At 32.0% G+C, this 26,321-nt stretch overlaps 2 protein-coding genes across 2 annotated transcripts; both read left to right on the top strand.

Annotated features, from left to right (window-relative positions):
• Positions 1–20: 20 nt before the first annotated feature.
• On the top strand, positions 21–10,439 carry LOC139515783 (dynein axonemal assembly factor 10-like). Its single transcript, XM_071305474.1, has 8 exons — positions 21–194; positions 2,534–2,634; positions 2,956–3,083; positions 3,783–3,884; positions 6,777–6,892; positions 7,842–7,976; positions 8,908–9,005; positions 9,808–10,439. The coding sequence occupies exons 1-8, from the start codon at positions 21–23 to the stop codon at positions 10,013–10,015; spliced, it is 1,062 nt and encodes a 353-aa protein (XP_071161575.1). The 3' UTR covers positions 10,016–10,439.
• A 6,432-nt stretch (positions 10,440–16,871) lies between these two features.
• On the top strand, positions 16,872–25,672 carry LOC139515756 (protein cornichon homolog 1-like). Its single transcript, XM_071305438.1, has 5 exons — positions 16,872–17,009; positions 20,244–20,312; positions 21,116–21,228; positions 21,867–22,010; positions 24,039–25,672. Exons 1-5 carry the CDS (start codon positions 16,929–16,931, stop codon positions 24,064–24,066), a joined length of 435 nt encoding a protein of 144 aa, XP_071161539.1. The 5' UTR covers positions 16,872–16,928; the 3' UTR covers positions 24,067–25,672.
• The last annotated feature ends 649 nt before the right edge of the window (positions 25,673–26,321 follow it).

Here is a 26,321-nt window from a genome sequence, read left to right as displayed (position 1 = left end):
TAAAAGTGTTTTAAAACAAAATGGAGAAGCCACAGATTATTTCCCATGTACAGAAACCAGTAAATTACACATTATTTGATACAAAATGGATTCCGTGTAGCGCAAAATTTATTGTACTCGGTAACCATGCACGCGGAACTGGAGCATTTCAGGTTTATGAAGTACAACATGGTGATGTCAAACTAGTTCATGATGTAAGTAAGAACAAATTTCCCAACTATCTGTTTCTTGTAGTAATGTATGTTGTCTACAACAGGTTAGTCTAAATCTGTTAAATTGGAAAATTAAAGTTGAACCTTATCGCTATCTGTTTGACGAATCCATGACAAATCTCCCACTGGTAAATCCCCCAACACCTAATCGCCTTACTTTTTCACGAAAACCACCCACTTAAAAAAATCGACCCAAACTGGATTACCAAATTGCCCCATTTTTTTTTTTAAATCACCCCACTTGTGAAATAGGTTTAATTCCGTTAATATAACTACTGCCAACTCGCCCCACTTAATGAAAAACGGTAATATTTAGATTCACTTATAATTTTTTATCTGCCAAATCGACCCACTTACATTTTTGTAAATATGAGACTAATCTACACAGAATACAAAAATAAGGAAACTTATTTAATTATAATTATTGACTAGAAATGGGCACATTAAAAAGGGTAAAATCCCATTGAAAATAGGTTGGATAACTTACCCCACTTATGTAAAGGGTTAAAATATCTTTGAAATACGGTCTGGCACCTCGCTCCATTCATCATGTTCATGACAAATAAATAAAACACAATGAATTTAGCAATGCCAACTCCCCCCACTTATGACTACAAACTAGCCCAACATATGAATAAAATAATAAAACTGTAAAGAGTGTAGGTTTTCCAATTCATCCCACTTATGAGAACGTTTGAAATGCATTTTTTTTTCTTTTGCATGGTAAAAATTAAACAGAAAGAAGGTAGAATCAGCATTTATGTGACATTTTTTTCCCTGGTAAATATATTCATTTTTTTATAAAATAAGTCAAGAATCATCTGTGTTTAAATAATTTTATTCTCAGATGATAGGTTTGCACATCTACAAAAGTATAAAATAAAATTGAGAAAGGAAATGGTGAATATGTCAAAGCGACAACCACCCGACCATAGAGCAAACAACAGCCGAAGGCAACCAATGGGTCTTCAATGTAGCGAGAATTCCCGCACCCGTAGGTGTCCTTCAGCTGGCCCCTAAAATATGCATAATAGTACAGTGATAATGGACGTCATACTAAACTCCGAATTATACACAAGAAACTAAAAATTAAAATCATACAAGACTAACAAAGGCCAGAGGCTCCTGACTTGGGACAGGCGCAAAATTGCGGCGGGGTTAAACATGTTTATGAGATCTCAACCCTCCCCCTATACCTCTAGCCAATGTAGAAAAGTAAAAGAATAACAATACGCACATTAAAATTCAGTTCAAGAGAAGTCTGAGTCTGATGTCAAAAGATGTAACAAAAGAAAATAAATAAAATGACAATAATACATAAATAACAACAGACTACTAGCAGTTAACTGACATGCCAGCTCCAGACCTCAATTAAACTGATTGAAAGATTATGTCTTCATCATATGAATATCAGGTACAATCCCTCCCGTTAGGGGTTTAGTATCATACTATCATAAAATATATGAGAAGAACATAACCCGTGTCATGCCAACAACTGTTTTTTTAGAAATAAATGTGTTTAGTTCCATATGCATAACGTTTTTCATTAAGTGGGGCGAGTAGGCAGGAGTAATATTAACATTATTAACGGGATTTAACCCATTCACAAGTTGGCGATTTTTTAAAAAGAGGGGCGATTTGATAAACCAGTTTGGGGCGATTTCCTATATAATCAACCACAGTTTTTTCCATGAAAAGGGGGGCCCTGGATCCACCTATGTTATTTTTTGGTACATGTATATTCAAGTGGGTCCGTTCACTTCCAAAACATGTTCACACCTCACAGGTTTGCTCCTACCCATACCTCATGTACCTGCCAGGCCAACTGTCACTATTTGCTGGTGTTTTACCCCATGGAGGCGTATGCCTACCCACAATTTCCCATGCTGGTTTTCCAACCCCTGGTGTGAAAAGTCTAATATACATTGTACCTAAAACATGTACAAGCAAGGATCAGAATTTTATGTGTTGGTTTTGATTATATGTGGTCTAATTTCATTTTCATATAATAGTTTTAATTAAATTTGACCTGTCACTCAGTCTAAAAAGTAAATGGAAATTTTGTTCATTTAAATAGTCATTTAAAGATGAAATACATGTAGATTTTATTTTGATAATTTTGCTATTTGGTAGTAATCATGTTTTTTTTTCTCTCAAGTAAACTGAACAATACATTTATTCCATTATATCCAGACAGATAAACCTTTGTACAATGTATTATAATATAAAATCTTGTGATACTCTCATTAAATGCATTACAAAAAACATACATGTACATTTTATATATATATATGAATCTGCTATATAATTTTTATTAACAGATTGAGAAATCAAAAGCTTTGAAATGTGGAACATTTGGAGCATCAAGTTTACAGCAAAGATATTTTGCAACAGGAGACTTCGATGGAAAAATGCAGATATGGTTTGTAAATTAAATATTTTTAATGTATTACAAATTACAGATAATCTTATTTGCTATAAGAAAAAAAATACAATGTCCCTAACATGCCTAAGGCCTATTCAAGATTAAAGAATGCTGACTGGTTTGCTCATAGTTAGAATAATGTGTCAAGTCTTTCTGTGGACTTAAAATTAAGCATTTAATTTGTTGCTTGACCTAAACATCAATGTGTGAACATTTATCCTATACTACTTGTCCCTTGAAACATAAGACAAAAAAAACCCCAAAATCCTGATGGTGAATTTAGTATATCTGGTTTATATGTTTTATTGTTGTTTATAGGAACCTAGAGTCAATGGAATTACCTGTATATTCTGTGAAAGCCCACAAAGAAATTATAAATGCTATTGATGGAGTTGGTGGTTACATTGGAGAGGGAGCTCCAGAAATAGTCACAGCAAGTAGAGATGGTATGTGTATTATTAATGAGAATTATGTGACTGGATTAGTATCACAATAATAAGAATTGCATTCTGATATCTGAAATATAGACCTTTATGTAGAATTGTTAGAAATCGTAAAAATCACAATAATTTAACTCAAATTTTCATCCATTATTGAATATTTGCAATAATAAATGCACACACTAATTTCTGAATTAAGATAAAATTGAGAATGGAAATGGGGAATGTGTCAAAGAGATAACAACCCGACCATAGAGCAGACAACAGCAGAAGGTCACCAACACATGCAACGAGAAATTCTCGCACCCGGAGGCGTCCTTCAGCTGGTCCCTAAACAAATATATGAGTATACCTCTTAATGTTATGAAAGAGCACAAGACAAATAAAGTTGTGTATTCTTGTAGATTTATTGTATGATGTTTATGTTAACTTTAGAGGTTAATTTTAATCACCAGGGAAATTTTGTGTTGGAGTGTTTTTGATGTAGATAAATCCAGAAAATTGCTTCTGTCAAAATATGTTTTTTTATATATAAAAAACTTACAGACCACATCATTAGCCACTAGTCTGATGCCCCAGGCTAGTAAAATTTTAGTAGTTTGAAAAGATTTTGATGCAGACTGCCTTTAATTTAACATCTCTTGTTTTGCTTTTAAAGTGTTAAAATTTTGTATTGAAATTAATGTTTTTTTTCTGTTGAAACAGGTGCTGTTAAAGTATGGGATCCCCGACAGAAAAATGACCCAGTGGCTACAATGGAAGCTGGTGAAGGAGAAGATAAACGAGACTGTTGGACAGTTGCATTTGGTATGCTATTCATTCCTGTTCTTCAGCATTTGGATCTTTTTATTGTGCATGTTTTTGAGAATATATATCATTTAGGAACCTTTGCACTATTTAAATATTTTTAGATTGTTGATCTTTCATATAAGAAACTTTCTTTTATTTCGATCTTACATTTATGAAATAAATGACACTAAAAAATGTTTTTCACTTATTGCAATACCCTTTGTTGAAAAATAATTATATTCATGGAATATTTTAAATGCATATCAGATAGCAAATCTTAAAATTGTATCTTGTCTTTCTTCTGCCCCCAGGGATTCCACAATACAATGTACTGTGGATTCATTATACGACCGCAAATTTTGAAAAAATTTTCGTCGTATATTGCTATCACGTTGGCGTCTGCGTCGTCGTCGTTGTCGTCCGGCGTCCGAATACTTTTAGTTTTCGCACTCTAACTTTAGTAAAAGTGAATAGAAATCTATGAAATTTTAACACAAGGTTTATGACCATAAAAGGAAGGTTGGTATTGATTTTGGGAGTTTTGGTCCCAACATTTTAGGAATAAGGGGCCAAAAAGGGCCCAAATAAGCATTTTCTTGGTTTTCGCACCATAACTTTAGTTTAAGTTAATAGAAATCTATGAAATTTTGACACAAGGTTTATGACCACAAAAGAAAGATTGGGATTGATTTTGGGAGTTTTGGTTTCAATAGTTTAGGAATAAGGGGCCAATAAAGGGCCCAAATAAGCATTTTTCTTGGTTTTTGCACAATAACCTTAGGTTAAGTAAATGGAAATCTATGAAATTTAAACACAATGTTTATGACCACAAAAGGAAGGTTGGTATTTATTTTGGGAGTTTAGGACCCAACAGATTAGGAATTAGGGGCCAAAAAGGGACCCAAATAAGCATTTTTCTTGGTTTTCGCACTATAATGTTAGTATAAGTAAATACAAATCTATGAAATTTAAACACAAGGCTTATGACCATAAAAGGAAGGTTGGTATTGATTTTGGGAGTTTTGGTCCCAACAGTTTAGGAAAAAGGGGCCCAAAGGGTCCAAAATTAAACTTTGTTTGATTTCATCAAAATTGAATAATTGGGGTTCTTTGATATGCCGAATCTAACTGTATATGTAGATTCTCAACTTTTGGTCCCGTTTTCAAATTGGTCTACATTAAGGTCCAAAGGGTCCAAAATTAAACTTAGTTTGATTTTGACAAAAAATGAATCGGTTGGGTTCTTTGATATGTTGAATCTAAAAATGTACTTAGATTCTTGATTATTGAAGTTTTTTTGGTCCAGTTTTCAAATTGGTCTACATTAAGGTCCAAAGGGTCCAAAATTAAACTTTGTTTGATTTCATCAAAAATTGAATCCTTGGGTTCTTTGATATGCCAAATCTAACTGTGTATGTAGATTCTTCATTTTTGGTCCTGTTTTCAAATTTCAAATTCTACATTAAAGTCCAAAGGGTCCAAAATTAAACTAAGTTTGATTTTAACAAAAATTGAATTCTTGGGCCTCTTTGATATGCTGAATCTAAACATGTACTTAGATTTTTGATTATGGGCCCAGTTTTCAAGTTTGTCCAATTCAGGATCTAAAATTATTATATTAAGTATTGTGCAATAGCAAGTCTTTTCAATTGCACAGTATTGTGCAATGGCAAGAAATATCTAATTGCACAATATTGTGAAATAGCAAATTTTTTTTTAATTAGAGTTATCTTTCTTTGTCCAGAATAGTAAGCAAGAAATATCCTATTTGTGCAATAGCAAGAATTTTTTTTAATTGGAGTTATCTTTCTTTGTCCAGAATCAACTTAAATCTTTGTTATATACAGTATACAATGTATATACACTTTTTACTACCAACTGATAAATTTAAATAATCTTTACCATTCAGTGATAACAAGCAGTTTTTTTACATCTTAATATTTTATGATGTATTTAAATGAGTAGTTATTGTTGCAAACTCCATTAGAAATTTGAATTGATATCAGTTTTGAAAAAGGGAAACGGGGATGTGAAAAAAAAAGGGGGGGGGGTTAAATTTTTCTCATTTCAGATTTCATAAATAAAAAGAAAATTTCTTCAAACATTTTTTTGAGAGGATTAATATTCAACAGCATAGTGATTTGCTCAAAGGCAAAAAAAACCTTTTAAGTTCATTAGACCACATTCATTCTGTGTCAGAAACCTATGCTGTGTCAACTATTTAATTTTAGATTTAAAAAGTTTGAAGAAGAAATCTTTAATTGATTTGTAAAATCTTGGCATTTGTTTTGTGTAAAAAAAAACCATGTAATGTCAAAAATTTGATCACAATCCAAATTCAGAGCTGTATCATGCTTGAATGTTTTGTCCATACTTGCCCCAACTGTTCAGGGTTCGACCTCTGCGGTCGTATAAAGCTGTGCCCTGCGGAGCACCTGGTTAATATTTGTGTGGATACCAGTTTTGGTGGATTTCATGGGTACAAGAGAACCACAAATTTAAATGTTCAAAAAATTACAATTTTTCTAAAGAAATGTATGCATACTTTGCCAAAACCACTGAATTAGGTATCAATTAAAATGCAATTTTTCCTGAATCCATGAAAATTGGTATCAATGAAAATTAACATATCCACAATACATGTACTGACCTGTTTGGTAACAGGAACAAGACAATTATGATTAATATTGTACGTAACCCAAACTGGTGTTCAAATATACTGTACCTTGACCTTTAGAATTATCCTGGTGGGTGGGATGCTGTCTCATCAAGATAAAAATATTCTAACCTTGTTACATTATTTCATTTATATTTTCTTGTTAATCTCATGTCCTCTAACTAGAGTGATAGGTGTGGTTTTGCAGGGTATGCTGTTTACATTTCCTCATATATATATATTTTCTTTTTAAGGTCACGCCTATAACCAGAGTGATAGATGTGTTTGTGCAGGGTATGACAATGGTGATATTAAATTATTTGACCTCAGAAACATGGCCTTAAAATGGGAGACTAATATCAAAAATGGAGTAAGTATTATTGTTAAGTTAACTAAATTTATGTTTATCTCTTTCTAGATGACTTCACTGCATATACTTTTCTGATGTTTCTAACATTGTTGATATATTTGATCTAAAAAAAGATCCAACTTTGATATACTTGCCAATATATTAATTTTGTACTCAGGACAGTTGCTAAAAATTGTTGGGTATAATTGTCAGTTTAAAGTTTTCTGTGTGGGTGTTGTTTTTCAAGAACCATATAATCTATGTACTTTGATTTCAAGTAAAACCTAAAGGTATGAACATTACATACATACAAGTTTTAAAAAAAACAATTATTTTGATTAGCCCATTGAGTAGTCTAGATATGCATTTGTAAGAAGATGTGGTACGAGTGCCAATGAGACAACTCTCCATCCATGTCACAATTTGTAAAAAGTAAGCAGTTTGGGTCAAAGAACATCCAGCAACACAGAGCATTGGCTCACAACAAACAGCTAGCTATAAAGCCTTTACTTGAGCTGCGTCGGATAGAAATCGACCTTATGCAAATGGAAATCAATACCTCTGTTAACCTATTTTGGGTTAAAATAATTTCTACGGAAAGTCTGTGATTGTTCCAAAAGTAGGTTTTTATAAGAAGACAACCCTTTTAAACGGACCAAAATGCAGCTTTTATATCTTAGTTATTCCAAAATCGATCAAAATCTTAGATATGTATATGTGTACATGCACTTACATAAGGTCGATTTCTATCCGACGCGGCTCACTTTTAAGTTATTATATAATCTTAGAATAAGAGTAATGATGATTTCTTTTAAGCTTTACAAAGAGTATATTTGTGTGTACCATGTACTGTCTTTAAAAAAAATATAATACAATTGAAATATATACTGTACTGTAGTTGTTTTATTTATTTGAGTTTTTCCAATCATGTTCTAATATTATTTTTACCAATAACTTACTGTATTTTTAGGTATGTGGTTTAGAATTTGACAGGAAAGACATCAGTATGAATAAACTGGTAGCTACTACATTAGAATCAAAGTTCCATGTATATGATATGAGAACACAACATCCAACAAAAGGATTTGCTTGTGTTACAGAAAAAGTAAGTTACAATTGTATGAAAAATGTTTCAGATTTCCATGTATGATTCAAGTTAAGACATCCAATTCATGTCCATCAAACTTACGCAAACACATTTCTATGCTTAATATGCTTAACAACAACAAAAAGTTTATGAAAGCACAGTGGTGGTTGTCAGTTACCATGTGCACTAACCTAGATTTTGTGTTGTCAATGAGTTACTTTCATAACCAATTTTTACTTACTAGAAAACAAATCTTTAAAGGCTAATTAGGTAGTGTTGAGTTAGAATTTAAACATCTTATCATTATATTCCCTGTTTCTTACAAAGTAAATAGTCAATACAAATTATAGAGTGAAAATTCAAGAAAATTAGAGAAGACAATATGAATATTATCAAATCAGGTCTGTTTCTGTTATGTTTTAGCCATGTAATATATTGTCATATACAAGTAATTCCTTTCTTGTGATGAGGTTGAATTAGTCTAGTCTGTATCATCAAGATATCCAAAATATGGAAAGATAAAATCTTTTTAGTTTATGTTACAAATTCCAGAATTTTTAAATGTCATGCTTTTAAATTGAATACTGTGGGTTCATTTATTTTCATGGGTACCAATTTTTATGGTTTGAGGAAAACTTGCTTATTTGTTGATATTTATTTTCGTGGTTTTGACAAAGTCTGCTTACATTCATATTGAAAATTTGTACTTGTTGAACATTTGAATTTGTAGTTCCCAAATTTACGAAAATTGGTATCCAACAAATATTAATTAATCCACAGTATCTATTTTAGATTTCAAGTTTCTTAACAAAATTTAAAAGAAAGCAGATTTATACATTCAGCTGAATAAGGTTAAATTGAATTTTAACAGAAAAGTTTTTTTAAATGTTTTCTGCTACTGTCCATAATGGCCTATATATTAAATGTATATTACAATTATTTTTACCAGGCACATAAATCTACTGTATGGGGCTGCAAACACTTACCACAGAACAGAGATGTATTCATGACACTTGGAGGAAATGGTACACTCAATTTATGGAAATAGTAAGTTGAAATTTACAAACATTATGAACATGTCTACAACAACTGAGAGAACTTGTTTTACACAAGATTATTTAGAGCTTGATATTATATACTGTAAATATAGAAACTATTGCGATGTTTTTATAACTGCAAAAAAATGCTACAGGATTATGATTGCAAAAATTTGAACTCCCATTTTGAAAATTTTTATGTATGCTTATAACAGGATTTTTCTTAATATCGCAAAAATTAAAATCGCATTTGAGTCTAAAAAGACCAAATAATTTATGAATTAACAGTTTATGCATATCTGTCTATTTTTTATGTTGACTTTATGTTTTTCAGTCTGTGCCTCTGTTCGTCAGTTCATCTGTCTGTCTGTCTGTCTGTCTGTCTGTCCCGCTTCAGGTTACAGTTTTTGGTCAATGTAGTTTTTGATGAAATTGGAAGTCAAATCAATTGAAACTTAATACAAATGTTCAATATGATATGATCTTTCTAATTTTAATGCCAAATTAGAGTTTTAACCCCAATTGCATGGTCCACTGAACAAAGAAAGAGAAGGATATCCATGTACTATGGACACTTTCTTGTTACTTATTTGTGTTGTTTGGTTCTGTTTGATTAATTATTGGCCTGTATAGGTTTCTTCTCTTTATATTCATATCAAACAATTTACAATTGAAAATATCATTTAACTTGCTAAAACATTAGAAGCTGAATAAAGAATGAGAAAACACTATCGAAAAATATGTTGTAACTTGTGTAAAAGTTGTAATAATCTGTACAAGTTTAATAAATGATGATATTGTTTTATTTATAGCACATATCCAGCAAAGAGAGTGAAGGAAGATGAGAATGGAGCAGAAATGGGTGTGGCCGGTACTGTCAATCTATTGCAGAACGTAATGATGTCAACCCAGCCAATCAGCTCCTTTGATTGGAGTCCTGACAAGGAAGGATTGTGTGTCTGCACTGCGTTTGATCAAACATTACGTGTTCTTATTACTACAAAACTTAACAGAGTCTGATATGCAAATGAGAATTTAAGTTTGTAAAAATACCAGTTTGTTTTGGAAAATCCTTCTCAACCCAATAATATTTGATGTTTTAAATGAATTCAAAAATGTTTTGATTCTTGGATTGTTAAGGATTTCCTTAAACAAATACTCTAATTGGGTCCGTGAAAAGTTTGCGCTCTTCTGACCAAATGTACAGAATGGAATAAGAAGAATGGTCAGTGAATACATCCTAAGAATGTGTAGATCTGGCTTCACATGATTGGCATGTGTATACTAAAGGGAAAAATCATCTTGGACTACTTGGAGATCTAAAATTCAGCAATATTCTGATTTCCATGTTTCATTACAATTACATGCAGACAGGCTGTTTTATTGTTATTTATTATTTAATAAATGTTTTCGCATTAATGATGAATAAAAACTTATTTTATTTTAGATGTTGATTTACAATACATTAATTTCATTTTTAATGAACCACAGTGTTTACAATAATTGATACATTACATGCTGTTACAAAGTATGATGTATGATTAAGAATATATCATGTATTAAGTTGTCTTGGCCTAACTGTTTAAGGAGGAGAGTTGGATACAAATTTGTGCTGTAGGAAACAGATATTACAAAAGTCCATGTCATACCAAATTTAGAGTAAACCCCAAGAAAAAAAAATGTAGACATCATCTGAGTAAAATTCTGAGAAAGTTTTACAAAATTCTGTCTAGTTGTTCAGAAACAATATTAATACAAAAGAGGAATGTACTGAGGAAGGAATGGACACCCCCATCAATGTATAATGGTAGCTTATAAAAACAAGGGTATAAAAATTCAACGGGAAATATTTGCATTTGTACTAAGTCAGGAATCTGATGTACAGTAGTTGTCGTTTGTTTATGTAATTTATACATGTTTCTCATTTTTATATATAGATTAGACTGTTAGTTTTCCCGTTTGAATGGTTTTACACTAGTAATTTTGGGGCTCTTAATAGCTTGTTGTTCGGCCAAGGCTCTGTGTTGCAGGCCGTACCTTGACCTATAATGGTTTACTGTTATAAATTGTTATTTGGACGAAGAGTTGTCTCATTGGCACTCATACCACATCTTCCTTTATCTATATACCCTTAACTCAAATTTATTTATCTACTAACACTATGATCACAACCTATATATTTCTTGTCGACACATTTTCATAAATCTATATATTGTTTTTGGTAATGTACACATACAAAGAAAGAAGCAGCTAAGGAGGGAATATAAAGTTCACAAAACTCTACTTCCAAAGGATTAAAGATGTTATTAAAAAGAGAATTTTCTGATATAATCACCATGAGGGCCTTGACTGGGTGTGGATATCAATATTTCTGTTGATATGATTTGTGTCAAGCCTGTGATTTCTGTCGCAGAAAGCTCAACATGGGGGATAGTGAACCTGTGGCAGCTGGAGCGTTTACAAACTTCTTAAAATCTTAATATTTTGGAAGGTAGAAGACCAGGATCATTCATTCTTTGTATATAAAAGCTTATGTAATAAAGTTTCCATCTGTCATATGTCCATTGTCCTTGACCTCATTTTCATTAGTCAGTTGCTATTTAGAAAAAGAAGTTAAGGATTTTTAGCATTCTTAATTTCTCTCTAATTATAAGTAATAGAATAACTATGTGCATACTTTGCATGGACCTTATGCCTGTCAGACCGTTTTCACTTGACCTTGACCTCATTTCATGGATCAGTAACTGAGGGTAAGTTTTCTTGGTCTAGTCCATAACTAAGATATTTAAGAAATGGTCTATTATAATTTGTGTATGGAATGATTGTAAGGTGTACATGTCCAACTGGCAGGTGTCATGAGAGCTTGAACTATGAAAATATTGTCATTAGCATGTTTTATTTGACCTTGACCTCATTTTTTAGGTCACTACTCAATGTTAACTACCATGAATACTTTAAGCAATATGTTAACTATATTTGGTATATGGAATGCTGATAAGGTGTATATGCTGTCTAGTAGTAATTATCATCTGACCATGACCTCATTTTCATAGTACATAGGTCAATCTTAAGTTTTCCTGGTTAAGATTGTTTCTCCAATACTGTATGAAATAGATCAACTATATTTTAATCGTGTAATAATTGTAAAATTTACATATCTGTTTGGGAGTTCATCAATTTTATGGTTCATAGGTCAATATTAAATTTTCTTGTTCAAGTTTGTTTCTTAGAACTATATGTGCAATAGATCAACAATATTTAAATCAAATTTCGTGTATGCTGTACATGTATTTCCCGTTTTGTATATCTGACATTGACCTCATATTCTTGGATCATGTTCAGTTTTTGTGATAGTTGTAGAAAAGCTTCATATTTAGGGCTATCAACATAAAATCAATGGCCAGGAAGGAAGGCGAGTAATTTCAGCGTGTGCACTCTTGTTTAAGATCATTTTTCTCTATTTTTTTATTTTATTAATTTTTATCTCATTATTATCTATTTTATAAACCCAATCCAGATCAATAAACTTAGGTATACAAAAAGATTTGAGATCGAAGGTCAAGGTGTATTCCGGTGTCCAAGCAACGATCTTGTCTTGATGGTACATATATAAAATAATCCGCCTTCACCTACCTTTGACTAGTGTTGGTTGATACGTTAGAGTTTAAAGATCAAAGATTGATTCATGTCAATAGGTTCATACACTTGTGGATGATCTGCTCGTCGGAAGATGTCAGGTCCCAAAAGGCAGATATGTTGTTCATTTATCTGGACTAAACAGTGAGTCAACGAATTATACTCCGGTATGTGTTATGGTGACAAACTCTCTTTGTAGTATATATGTCTACAGTATGCTTGACTTTTCTGGATTTGATTAAAGTTGACTTGTGAGTGCCTGAGATGCTGGTCTTGTTTTAAAAATACATATAATAGTAATAGTTCCATGGGCCCAGGCGCGTAGCAACCCGTACGCAAAAACGCAGTTGCGTACACATCGAAAATCTCAGAAAAATAAAAATATTGTAAATCTAGTAAGAATTTAACTAAAGTAATGAAGTTAATAAAAAAAAAATAATATACAAATTGTTAATGATCACTTTGTAGCTATATTCCGTTCCGAAAACTAGTCTTCCCTGATTTACGAAACCAGCATCGTGATTCTGTTGCTGATACAAACAATTTAAAATGGCTTAGTCAGGCGTGGATCCAGAGGGGGGGGGGGGGGGGGTTCCGGGGTTTGGAACCCCCCCTTTTTTTTGGACGATCAATGCATTTGAATGGGGTCATGTAATTGGAACCCCCCCTTTTTAAAATGTCTGGATCCGCCCCTGTTAGTCCTCTGGGTGTCAAAACACAATTGTCACGTCTTAGAACTATGCCTCCTTACCCTGACATCTTTTCTGAAGATTCCAAAATAACTGATGAAATAAAATATGACATTCTTAAGAGACCGTGGACATCAATTCATTCTTATGAAACTGAACATGTATCTACCTTTCGTCGATCATTTGATAGCAGAGTTGAAAACAAGACTTCTGACAGCAGAGCCACGTTATGTCGCACAAAAGTTAATCCCAAAAAACATTGACCAACTTACTTTAGCTGTTCAGGCGCGGATCCAGAGGGGGGGGGGGGGTGTTCCGGGGGTTGGAACCCCCCTTTTTTTGGACGATCAATGCATTTGAATGGGGACATGTAATTGGAACCCCCCTTTTTTTCCTGGGTTAGGAACCCCCCCCCCCTTTTAAAATGTCTGGATCCGCCCCTGCTGTTGGGGACATAATCTTACATGAAATGCAGATGATGCCCATGTTACAAAAGACGAATTTCAAGATCGAAATTCGGAGATGGTTAACAAAATGGACTGGATATTTTGATAACATTCCTAACAAGCTGCAGGAAACATTAAATGTTATAAACCAAGGATACCCGGGAATCTTTCAGATACTTAATGTATTTGCATGTATTCCGGTCTCGACGGCAACGCGGGCAGAACGGTTCTTTAGTTCCATGAGAAGAGTGAAGACCTAGTTGAAAAATACAATGAAAACGAATCGTTTATCTGGACTCGGTCTTTTGAACATATACTAAGAAAGAAAAAAAAAACACGGTTTTGGACATCTTTAGTAGAAAAAAAGAAAGGAAATGGGCATTGATTTTTTCAGAATTAACTTTGAGAGAAAAAAAAGCTGAAAAACACTGCTTGTTCACTCTTAAAATAAAACATAAAGATATATGTGTCTGATTCGATTTTTTATTTATGTATTTTCTCAATAAGAAAAATACCATTTAAGTTGCACAGTGTTGGCTTAGAAATTAGTTTGTTTTCTAATGTAAAGTGGTTTCAGCATGATTAGGTAACAAATAACATATACCTAATCAAGCCATTTTAACCCACTAGTCTACACATTAGAAAAGAAAAAACAAACTGATAAGCCCAACAGTACGGGTTTCTTTGTTTTTCTCTGATGATTTATTTCCAATGTTAACTTGTTTCTCCTGAAAGCAAGATTTCTGTGAGGTCATTTTAAGTCCTCGGAAATTGCGAGAATGCAGGATTTTGCACCATTTTCCCCCAGAGCCTTCAGCGGCCCCCAGACCCCCGGCCGTATGACTACCTTCTCCGTACACATCAAAATTGCCTAGCTACGCTAACAAATCGCGATCGAACTTGCATGGACCGTTTATCAAAACCAATTATATATAAGTGTGTATAAAGACCTTCAAGCTTTTCTTCGTGTACAAGTATAGGTTCGAGCAGGAACATATATATTAGACATTAGATTATATTAGATATACTGTTCCCAGGTTCGAGTTAGAATTGAATTTCGTTTCATGTTACACTTCATATCAAACTTCGAGTTTGAGTCATATTTCGAGTTGAACTCAAGTTCGGGTCACATCACTATTTAAACTTGGTGGTCGATGTACATTATGAATAAGAGTTCGAGTTAGATATCAAGTTTCAGTTTGGGTTATTTATGTCGAACAATTTCTTTCTTAGATCTAGGTTGTCAGAATTTTTTTTTAATATGGGTTCGTATGCTTAAAAAAGCCGTTGTTTATGTGTATTATATATATATTTTTTTAGACTTCCTATTAAAGAAAATAAAGTATCAATTTTAGTATTTTAATATGCGTTTTCGGACTTCCCAGTAAAGAAAAAAAAGTACTAGTATCATTTTTAATAATTATGCTTTTTTTTAATATTCTATAAAGACATGTTGTATTATTTAAAAAAAAAAAGACTTCTTATTAAAGTAAAGAATATCAATTTTAATATGCACGTTTTGTGAAAATGTTTAAAGAAGTCATAATTGTACAGACATTTCTTATTGAAGTGTATGTTTCTATTTTTTTTCTTTTCTAAATTTCTATTTTAATCTTAATCAAGACCGGCAAAATAGCAAAACTGTATATAAATCGCTATTGTACCGACCCCGGCAAAATAGCAAAACTTTATATTAAATCGATATTTTACCAGCTCCGGCAAAATAGCAAAACTCTATATTAATCGCTGTTTTATTGGCTCCGGCAAAATCATGAACGCCAAGGAGTTCGAATTTTTCGTTTTTAAAAATTATAAACTTTCCGAAGTTGAGTTTTCCAGACAGGACACTCAGGGAAACGATGAAATATCCGAAATTATGTGTTTCTAACTTTTTCTTAAAACAACAAATATAGTTACCGTATAACAAAACCGTCGATTGAATTTGTCAATCTAGAAATAAGTTTCTATTAAACAAAACATCTTGGTCAACTTGAGATCTTCAGTGATCATAACTATTCAATCTAATTAAAAACCGATCTCTCATCGCTCCTGTTTCTGATATGTCGCGTCCCACGCGACATATCAGAAACAGGAGCGATGAGAGATCGGTTTTTAATTAGATTGATAACTATTAAAATTCAAATGGCTTCTAGTATTTTCCTATCAATTTTTCAAGACAATTCTTCATATATATGGGCATCGAATATAGCAAGCCCGAAAAGTCTTTCATCATATATACAGCCATTATACTGATCTTTCCAAGGATTTTAAACGCCTTAACCATAATCATGAAGATCTCTCACAACAGAATGGTCACCGGCAGCGAAGTAAGCAGTTCTATTACTTAATAGTATAACAAACCGAAAGGTAAATCACTGTTTGCAAGCTTTATTGTTTAATTTTCTGAAAACTTCCTGTCTGATTCCGTGACTCTCTTTTTTTCTTGGAGTATTCTTATCTTTAGGTCCCAGGTTTAACCCTTCATACAAGAAAATAAAGTTATAAATTAAAACATACGCAATTACTGAATCCGATACACAAAATTTATCTTAATTAACGATCATAAAATTGAGAATGGAAATGGGGAATGTGTCAAAGCGAAAATTAACAGACAACAGCCGAAGGCCACCAATAGAACACATATGTATATCCAACCCATTTATGATGGTTTCTAAACGAACTTCGAAAAAAATATCACATTTTTGAAAAATCAATCGTTTATAAATGATTCATTAAAAAAAACTGAAAAATTACTCGCATTTACTTTAACACTAACAGGGTTCGCTGTGAGAATTGTTGTCGGCCGACCTACATTGATTGATTGATTGATTGATTGAATTGATTGATTGATTGATTGATTGATTGATTGATTGATTGATTGATTGATTGATTGATTGATTGATTGATTGATTGATTGATTGATTGATTGATTGATTGATTGATTGATAAAGATATAAAAATCGAAAATATTTAAATTTGTCTTAAGTTAAAATTATTGTTAACTAGCTAATTATGACCCTTTTCTAGTCTTTTTGGCCTGGCAGTAATCCACCACAAATATCTCACGTCCGGAACATCATATCTACCCCTGAAAGAGCCGGTTATTTCCTACCATACATAAACTTCCGTTTAAAAAATTGTAGGCGAGGAAAAAAAATTGCAATGGCATTCACATTTGCTGCATTTTGTTACATATTTGCTCTGATCTTATCAGCAGTTCTTATATTTTTTGCAATATTTCATGTACGTTTAATCAGGTTTCTAAGATAATCGCTTTGTATACAATTAGAACATTTACGTTCGCTCCTCATAAATAAATTATTTATATTCTTGGTGTGTATAACCATGATAATGGTTAACAATGGTTAACAAGAATCTAATCAGCTATCACTTGGGCACCAAGTCATAATTTTCGGAACAATTACCAAACGACAATTCAACACCATTTCGTTCATGTCTTTTCAGAAGTTTCTTAAATGTCCTGGTGCTCATTTATCCTCAGTTTTAGAGAACCATCTATACATGTATATGATGATACTGATGTTTACTTTAGTTATTATGTAGAATAGTATATATTTATAGCTAGTTTTTGGTCAACGAAAATTTATTTTTTAAACTGTCAATAGTGGTCATACGTCATTTCTGGATTCATGTCTTTCACCGAAAAAGATAGTTGAGATTACTCAGCCCCAGCTTGTCTGGCAAAACAGCCACTAGACGTCAGAGTATTCTCGAACTATGGAAAAGTTCGTCATTTACCAAATAGAAGGCATGCCTGTATCCCTGCCCTATTTAACAGGTTGGGAACAAACCCTCTATATGGTGATTATACCTGTATAGAGGGATAATCCTTCTATAGAGGGGTAAATTTATCCCTCTATAGAGGGGTATTTTTGTTTAGACTGGATTTAAATCAAAATAGGGCAGAATGGCATTCTCTACTTATTATGGCAGTAACCTGGAACAGTTGATGCACCAATTGATGTACTTAATTTAATATGCACATGCCCAGTTTGATGCTTATCTGACTAAATATAAAATCTATTGTTCACCATGATTGAAAGCTGTGATGATCAGGTAAATTCTACTCACTTATGCCTCACTGAACAGAATTTCTATTGTTAGATTTAACATGAAATTTAAAGGTCAACTATTCCTTTTGTTGTTGATCAGGTGTTCAGATAGGTATACAATAGATTGCAAGTTTTGTCACTTTAGCAGAAAACTGGTTATCCCAATTTTTAGTAAAGTGCATATGTTGATGCATATAATGCTAGAGATTATAGCCAATATAACTAGAAAATGCCATTCTGCCCTAATATGCTTTAAATCCAGTGCAAACGAAAATACCCCTCTATAGAGGGATAATTTTATCCCTCTAACATGTCTAAAGAAGGATTATCCCTCTATACAGGTATAATCACCATCCAGGGGGTTTGTTCCCAACCTGTTTAAAGCTTCCACCCCTTTCATAATTGTCATTCTGTAGTGTAGTATAGAAAAAAATTATGTTCTGTAGTTACATTTGTAGTAGTACGTAATCTTGATTCCTGTAAAACTGAGGGAGGGTGACCATCTTACATTGTCTTATTAGATTTTGTTTTCACAAATATTTTGTGCAGTATCAAATCAAACTTTTTCACCTGTTTGCTCAATTGTGTTGGAAATGACGATGCCTATATTTTGGTCGCTTGTTGATGGAAGTCTCATGACAGTTTCAACCACAAACCATATCCCGGAACTGCCGTATTAGAGATGATGTTTTTCACTTTAATAGTGAAACCTGAAACATTCCAAAAACTTTCTGTCCTATTTTTATAGTAATTGACCTTGATTGGCTTGAATGAACACAAGTGCAGGTTGTTTCAAAATTTTCAACCCAATACATTGTACCTGCTGCCAGTTTTACATGACAACATGACTGTACAGCATAATGCATTTATTTTAGTCATACATTACATGTACTCATGTACATCGGAGTAACTCAAGCTCAAATATCATTAATGTCACATGAATGTAGCTAGGAAATAATCCAGGTATCCAAAACTGTGCATTTAAAAATACTTTGAGAAATTGAGCTTTATCCTCTGAACATGCTGAAAATGACTCTCAATCTTTATCAGCAAACTTGTATATTTACCATAAAAAATGTATAGATGTAGTGATAAGACCATGACACTACAAAACATTTGTATCAGTATGTCACATATCTTTGTAAAAATAGGGTGCCTATAAAGTGCGAAACGAAATAGAAATGAAAAGAAACAAAACGAAAAGAAACAAAACGAAAAGAAAAGAAACGAAGTGAACATAAAACAAACCAAATAGGAACCAACAAAAAGAAAAGAAACGAAATCAAATTACGGATCACTTCATTTTTTTTTTATCTATTTAAAAACAAAACTTAAAAAGATCATAAAGTACATGTACTAAGCCATATACAATATTGTATTACTAGTGTATGTGCCTTATTGTCTTTATACATATCTTTTGAAATTATTTGCTATTGATTTTAAAAATACTTCGTTGATTGAAATTATACTGATTTACTTTGATTGTTACCGGCACTTCAAAACTTAAAATACTAATTTTTTTTTATTGGAAAAATGTGGGCAAGATTATCTTTTTTCAATCCCCCCCCCCAATAAAGTCATATGGTCCGTGCCTAAACGTGTCTGTCTAGTATAACATATAGAGTAGAGTTCATAATCAAATATTATATATTATGTTTAAGTCGTTCCTAAACCACGGCTTGTTAACGATTACGCTGAATTTCACAGGTTTTTTTCTCTATTTTTAAAGAAATTGTACCAAACTAGACAATAAATAATATTTATAAATATAATCGGCTTAATGCGAAGTGTACGTAACTAAACTACTCAACAGATTTTTTTAAAATTTCACATATGAATTCTGCTTGTAAAATTACACCAGAAAATAAAATTAAAAAAGGGGGTAACCGTTTTCATTTTTGAGATACGAGCTGTTGAAATTAACTGCATGATACGCCAAAAATACAAAGGATATATATATACGGAAAATCATTAAAATTAGCATTTATTTTTACATAATATCAAGGTTTTTCTATTTCTTTGGTCAATATATTTTTTTAATTTAAATTTTATTCCTATTTCGTTTCATTTCTTTTCTTTGGTTCCTATTTGTTTTTGTTTCGTTTCGTTTTTTCTTTTCGTTTCTATTTCGTTTCGCACTTCCTAGGCACCCGTAAAAATACGATATATTATAATTTATTGCCCAGAACAAGAAAACCTAGGTTTTACTGCCCAGGTAATACATTGCCAATACTGTCCATTTGACAAAATTAGAATAAAATGCAAGGTCACTCATCTAATATTATTTATTTTTTTTAACTGACTCTTGAGTCTTTCTGTTATAAACATTGCACTACTTTAATGCTTTAACACGTGTTACATTTTTATTAAATCAAACTTTTAAAGATGTAATTTTGTTTTGTAGATAATAGCTTTTGATGAACTCAAAACAGATTACAAGAATCCTGTAGATCAATGTAGAAGCCTTAATCCTGTAAGTTACATACCGTGGATTCATTTATTTTCGTGGGTATCAATTTTCGTGGATTGCTGAAAACTTTCATCTTCATGGATATTTGATTTCGTTGTTTTGCCAATCTCTTAATCAACGTCTATTGAAAATATGTTATTCGTTGAACATTTGAATTCGTGGTTCACCTGTATCCACGAAAACCACGAAAATTGGTATACAACGAATAATAATGAATTCACAGTAATTGATATATAATCTCACTTATTTACAATGTACATATCTATGTACATGTGTCTGAATCAAGTAAACACAACATTTAAAAACCTGGAAGCTCTTTTTCTGATTCAAATTCAACATAACTAGCTATATATATATATGGTTTCCTTATTGCTCTTTTTAAAGGTACAATTTAGCAATACAAGTACAAAGTTGAAGAGCATTGAGGACACATAATTTGAATAAAGTTGTGTCAAATATGGCTAGGGTAATCTATGCCTGGTATATTAAGAAAATCCTTAGAAGGGGTTTCAAATAATTCATATTTTTGCAAACAGTAAATTCATAAAAATGACCATATAATTGATATTAGATAAATGCCTTTTTTAACATGTCTTCAAATTTTCACTGATTTCCAACAATTATTTATTAACTGAGCTTGTTGTCTTGAAATGTAGATGTGTACATAGTGTAACACTGGTCTGTTATTCAGATTATAAACTTAAATTGAACATAAAGTAAAATATAAGAACATTTTAGTTTGACATTTTACTGAATATATATATAATTTTATATTTTTTATCAAAATGTTTTATTTTCTATTACAGTTAGTCCTACCAGAGTATTTAATCCACGTGTTGTATACGATATTGTTTGTATTCGCACAACAATGGGGGACACTCATAATGAATATACCTTTAATTGCTTATCATGTTCGAAGGTAAGTTATAGTTATATACATTTGTACAAAAATGCATTTATACTGCTCTTTTTTTGTCTTGGAGACTGAAATTATATCAAATATCATTCACCAGTCGCCATAGCCAATAAAAATCCTTAGTGAGAACCCTGTACATGTATATATGAAAATCAAAAACCTAGATTTTCCATCTATATTTAAAAAAAATTATTCCAAATCTAGTTTTCTTACTTTGTTTAGAGGTCAGCCTATGAAAGTAATATGTATTCCAAATACATGTACTTCAAAAATGTATTTCTTGTAATATAAATATTAAAAATAAACATGCTTTTACTTTAACAACAGGATGAAAATATTGAACTAGTATCATACTTTTAAAGTGAAAAGTATCTAATGGTTTTTATAAGCAGAAATTCTTATGCACGGAATACTATTCAGACTAGCTTTTGTAAATATATACACAAAAAAAGAAGTTGTTGCCAATTAAACAGAGACCAAATGATGAAGAAGGTCATATTTAGCTGCTATAGGTCTCCATACAGTATTCCACAATGAACAAAACCATACTGTATTGTAAGCTATAAAGGCCTCAAAGTGACAAATGCAAAACAATGCTAAACTAAAAACTAGCGACCTGTAAACCTGGTTTTTTTTTCTAGGTACATGAACAGACCTGTGATGAGTTGTCCTGGGTTGTATGACCCTACATCCATCATGAATGCTGATGAGCTGAGTAGAGCCCAGAGGGAAGGATGGATCAAATTAGCATTTTATCTTATATCATTCTTTTACTACTTATATAGGTAAGAACAGGAAAATGATATATATGCTATTTTTGCTTGAAGAATGGCTGTGGTTCAAATAATCTACTTTTTATTCACTCGTTGTGGCAGAGTGGGCATTTAGTGTTGCTGTTGTCAGTCTGTATGTTTCAGCAAAATATTATGAAACGGTGCTAATCACCGCCTAACTTTCGAATTATCATTCTTGAGTTGGGGCCCTTTATTTTCTGAAAAAAATTGGTGAATCTGTCTTTTCTGTTCTCAAACTGTAGTTTGCCTCAACCAAATGTTTTTAAGTTTATATAAATACACAATGCTCATTACCACAAAACACAGATCAATTTGAATTAGGGTGGAGTCACTTTTACAGTTCTCTAGTTATGTCCCTTGATAACTATATCCAAGCAGGAACGCTTTCTGTGTCCCATGGACACATTCTCCATTTAATACCTGAAGAATGGCTTAGATTTTCATTTATAACTTTTAATGCCACAACACTCAGTTGACAGGATATATTATGTATATAGTGTTACTCATATCAATGTTACCTTCATTCTATTTTTTAATTTAATATATTCTCATTTATAAGATGTAAATAAAATTTAGAATGGAAATGGGAAAGTTATCAAAGGGACATCAACCTGACCATAGAGCAGACAATAGCCAAAGGCCACCAATGGGTCTTCTTTGCAATGAGAAACTCCTGCACCCTGAGGATGCCTTTAGCTTGCCACTTAACAAATATGTATACTAGTTCAGTGACAATGAACGTCATACTAAACTCCGAATTATACACAAGAAACTAAATTAAAAATCATACAAGACCAACAAAGGCTAGAAATATAGATTCCTACACTGCAACAAGTGTATTACGATATTTCTCCACTCAAGACAGTTAAATTTTATTATTTAAAGCACAAGGCTTGCAGAGCTCTTTAAATAACTAAAATTTAACTGTCGAGAGTGGAGAAATATCGTAATACATGAGTTATAGTGTAGGAATCTGTTTCTCTAATGATTTTTATCCTTCTTTTTCAAAGATTTTCAGAAACTTGTGTTCTTTATATGCGACGTCATCAGGCGAGCTACAAACAATGAACAAAGACAATGACACTAGATAATGACACTTGTCTGAACATTTTCTATGTTATGTCTCAGTCTACCCCAAAATGCTTTCCCACTGTTAGTCTGAACAGCAAAATTTTATTAGTTCCTAAACAAATACTTGCTAGTCAGAATTAAATTTACAAGTCTTGGGCATGAAATTAGTACCCAACAGTACAGACTCATGTCTATAGATAAAGAGCTAAATTTTTGGTTCCAAAATGTGAAATGGTCACAGGTACTTGTGGACAGGATACCCTTTGGGTGCCCCTGAGTGGGAATATCCGGATGACCCCCCATGTAGTTTAATTTTGATTTATTTTTTATTAAACGTTTTTTTAAATTGTTTTCACTGGGAATATATGTCGAAGTTACTGACAAACAGCATTTGAGATTTTTGCCAGTCGACTGATATGTACCTGTGGAAATGGTGATAAACAGATTTTTTAGTGCTTTGGTTTCTTTTTCTGGAATCATTGAAAACTTTTGTCATTCTTAGGCAGGGGAGTTTATGTTTTCTCAGCACATCTTTTTTTAAAGGAAACTTTTTTATTTACCATAATATTTTTTTTTATATTGTTTCCATAAGGCAGCAACCATTTGATCTTCTGGGTGGGGGGGGGGGGGGGGGGGGGGCTATGGTTTTTTTGGAAAAAAAAGTTTGTTTCCAGTTTTTGGAGAAAAAAATAATTTGTTTTTGATTCTAAGAAAAAAGAATTGTTTGTTTCACCCTCAGCTGCCACTATATGTAATGCTAAAATTGAAAGAAAAAAATTCAGGCTTCTTTTGTAAGGTACATGTAATCAAGACTCATCAAATTTTGATAGAAGTGCCTACTAAAATAACTTGTCTTACTTGATCTACCAGTACATGATTTCATTTATCAAACATATCTTATGAAAAAAAATAATAATAAAAAATTAACATCTTTGTTTTCTTTTTCAGTATGATATATGTTTTGGTGTCCAACTAAAGCAGATACAGTCAAAGATCAAAGATTTATCTACTTATATATTTGTCCCACAGCTGAACAATTAAATTGTCTTTATAGGATGTGTTCAGATTGGAATTGCCATGTTTATATGTTGTATCCATTTCTATAATTTATTTATTCAATATTTCAAGATGTGTAATACCTGAACAAACTGTAGTGGTGTACATTGTGACATGCATGTGGTACATTAAATGCAAAAGTGGTTGATAACTATTTTTAAACATGGAAAAAATGACACTGCACCTTGTCTCTCTGTCTTTTTTCTTATTTAACGACTGTGTTTAAAACACATACGTTCTCTCAGTTATACTGAGCATAATAGTATTTTTCTACTTATTGTATTTATGTGAATATGTGATATTTTTATTTCAATGTATTTGCTTATTTTTATAGTCCATGAAATTCTTTGATTGTTGTTGAGTTTATATTTAGTAAAGAGATTCTTATTTTAAGGGTTTTTTTTTAAAGGAGATTGGCTACTCAGTTTCAAAATAACAAGCTTTTCATAACACTGGTATATATTGATAAGGGAGTATTAAAGGAACCAGAAGAGCAAAACAAAAATATAGGTCTGTCAATGTGCTTGTTTTGAGATATTAGCCATTGGAATTTTGGCATGAAAATGTTCCTCTTGATTTTTCATTGACAAGTTTGAGTTCTCAAAAACTATTAAAAAATAACAAAGATTTTATAATACTTTCACAGATGGCTTATAATTATACATGTAAAAGATTTATAAATAGAAAAGTTCCAAAACACGACAAGCGAACAAACTTAAAACATCATATATATATGCATAAACTTTTGATTAAATTTGTTGGCTTTAGTTATTGCTTGTAGCTATCTGTAATACAATATTAGACAATCTGTTCATATTTTCATTTCTATTACAATTGAAGTGACAAATATTGCCACAACACACATCTTCTTAATTTGGTGATTTTATAGCTATTATTTCTGTTTATGGCACAACATTAAAAAAAAGAAATTGTAAGAAAATATAAGCTTTTTCAAGCTATGGAAACATTCTCAAAAAGATAAAATAATATGGGGAAGTTACTTATAAATCTGAGATGTACAATATGCTCAAAAGATGGGACTACATTATTAGTCTACATATGTACTTTAATGAATGATTAACACTGTATGAAAGATCCTGATTTATACACGTAGAACAAATATAAAATTGATTTAAGGAAAAGGTTTGATTTGAAGTCCATGGGAGATCTTTTACTGAATTGACCCCTATATTGCATTTACCCAGTCCATCTGTTCATTCAATAAATATTTATCATCACACATTTCTCAGGTACTACTTCATGGAGGGATTATATTTTGTCAGCTATTGACAGTCATGAGTTGTGATGTGAATGCTTTTCAGTTCTGTCAGACTTCCCTCATGTTTGCAATTCTTTGAATAACAAGTGTTTTAGCATAACACAATGTGTTCAACTTGTTGTAACTCTTTAGGGTTTTATTGTGCATTTGTGCTTATTTGTCTTTATCAACTTTGTTAGCCACTTTAATGTACTCAAGACTTATTGAAAGCAAATGAACAAAATAAACATTAAAGCAATATTAAAGACTAGTATATGTATCATAGTTATTATTATAGTTTTTGCATAGTAAAATATGTTTAATGCTTAATCACTTCTATATACTGCATGTATTTGTCATTGGTCTTTGTAAGACTCTGAAAGTGGTTTTCATGTAATCTCCTTTGGCATTTCATAAAAAAAAAGAATCCCAAAACGGATTTAGCTTAAACATTTAATACCCAATTCCTTTCTTACACATGCATATTTTTACTGCACTGAAATTAGAAGGTAGCTATACTTAGTACTATAGAAGCAGTGCATATAAAAATAAGGAGATGTTGTATGATTGCCAATGAGACAACTATCCACTGAAGAGGACATATATACACCAGAGCTTAAGTGAATTTTTCATTTTTAACCTTTGAACTACTATATCATTAGCCCGATTACACTGATAACATGAATTTCGAAACTAGCATTAGCATTTTGCAGGTGTGCTCCCCTGCAATCTTTATTGACTAGAATTGTAAATTTTCTTACCAAAGGTTGGTGGTTCTCTCTGGACACTCAGTTTTCCTCCAACCAACAAAAACTGACCCCCATGAAAAGCCACAATAGCACTCAGTCCTGATATCTATGATTAGTTTATATACTGAAAGTGGCATTTAACATCAATCAATCATTTTTAATCTGAAT

This window comes from Mytilus edulis, chromosome 3 (assembly GCF_963676685.1).
Source record: "Mytilus edulis chromosome 3, xbMytEdul2.2, whole genome shotgun sequence".
NCBI classification, from domain to species: domain Eukaryota; kingdom Metazoa; phylum Mollusca; class Bivalvia; order Mytilida; family Mytilidae; genus Mytilus; species Mytilus edulis.
The sequence above is the reverse complement of the archived record's forward strand: the minus strand, read 5'-3'. Positions and strand labels throughout refer to the sequence as shown.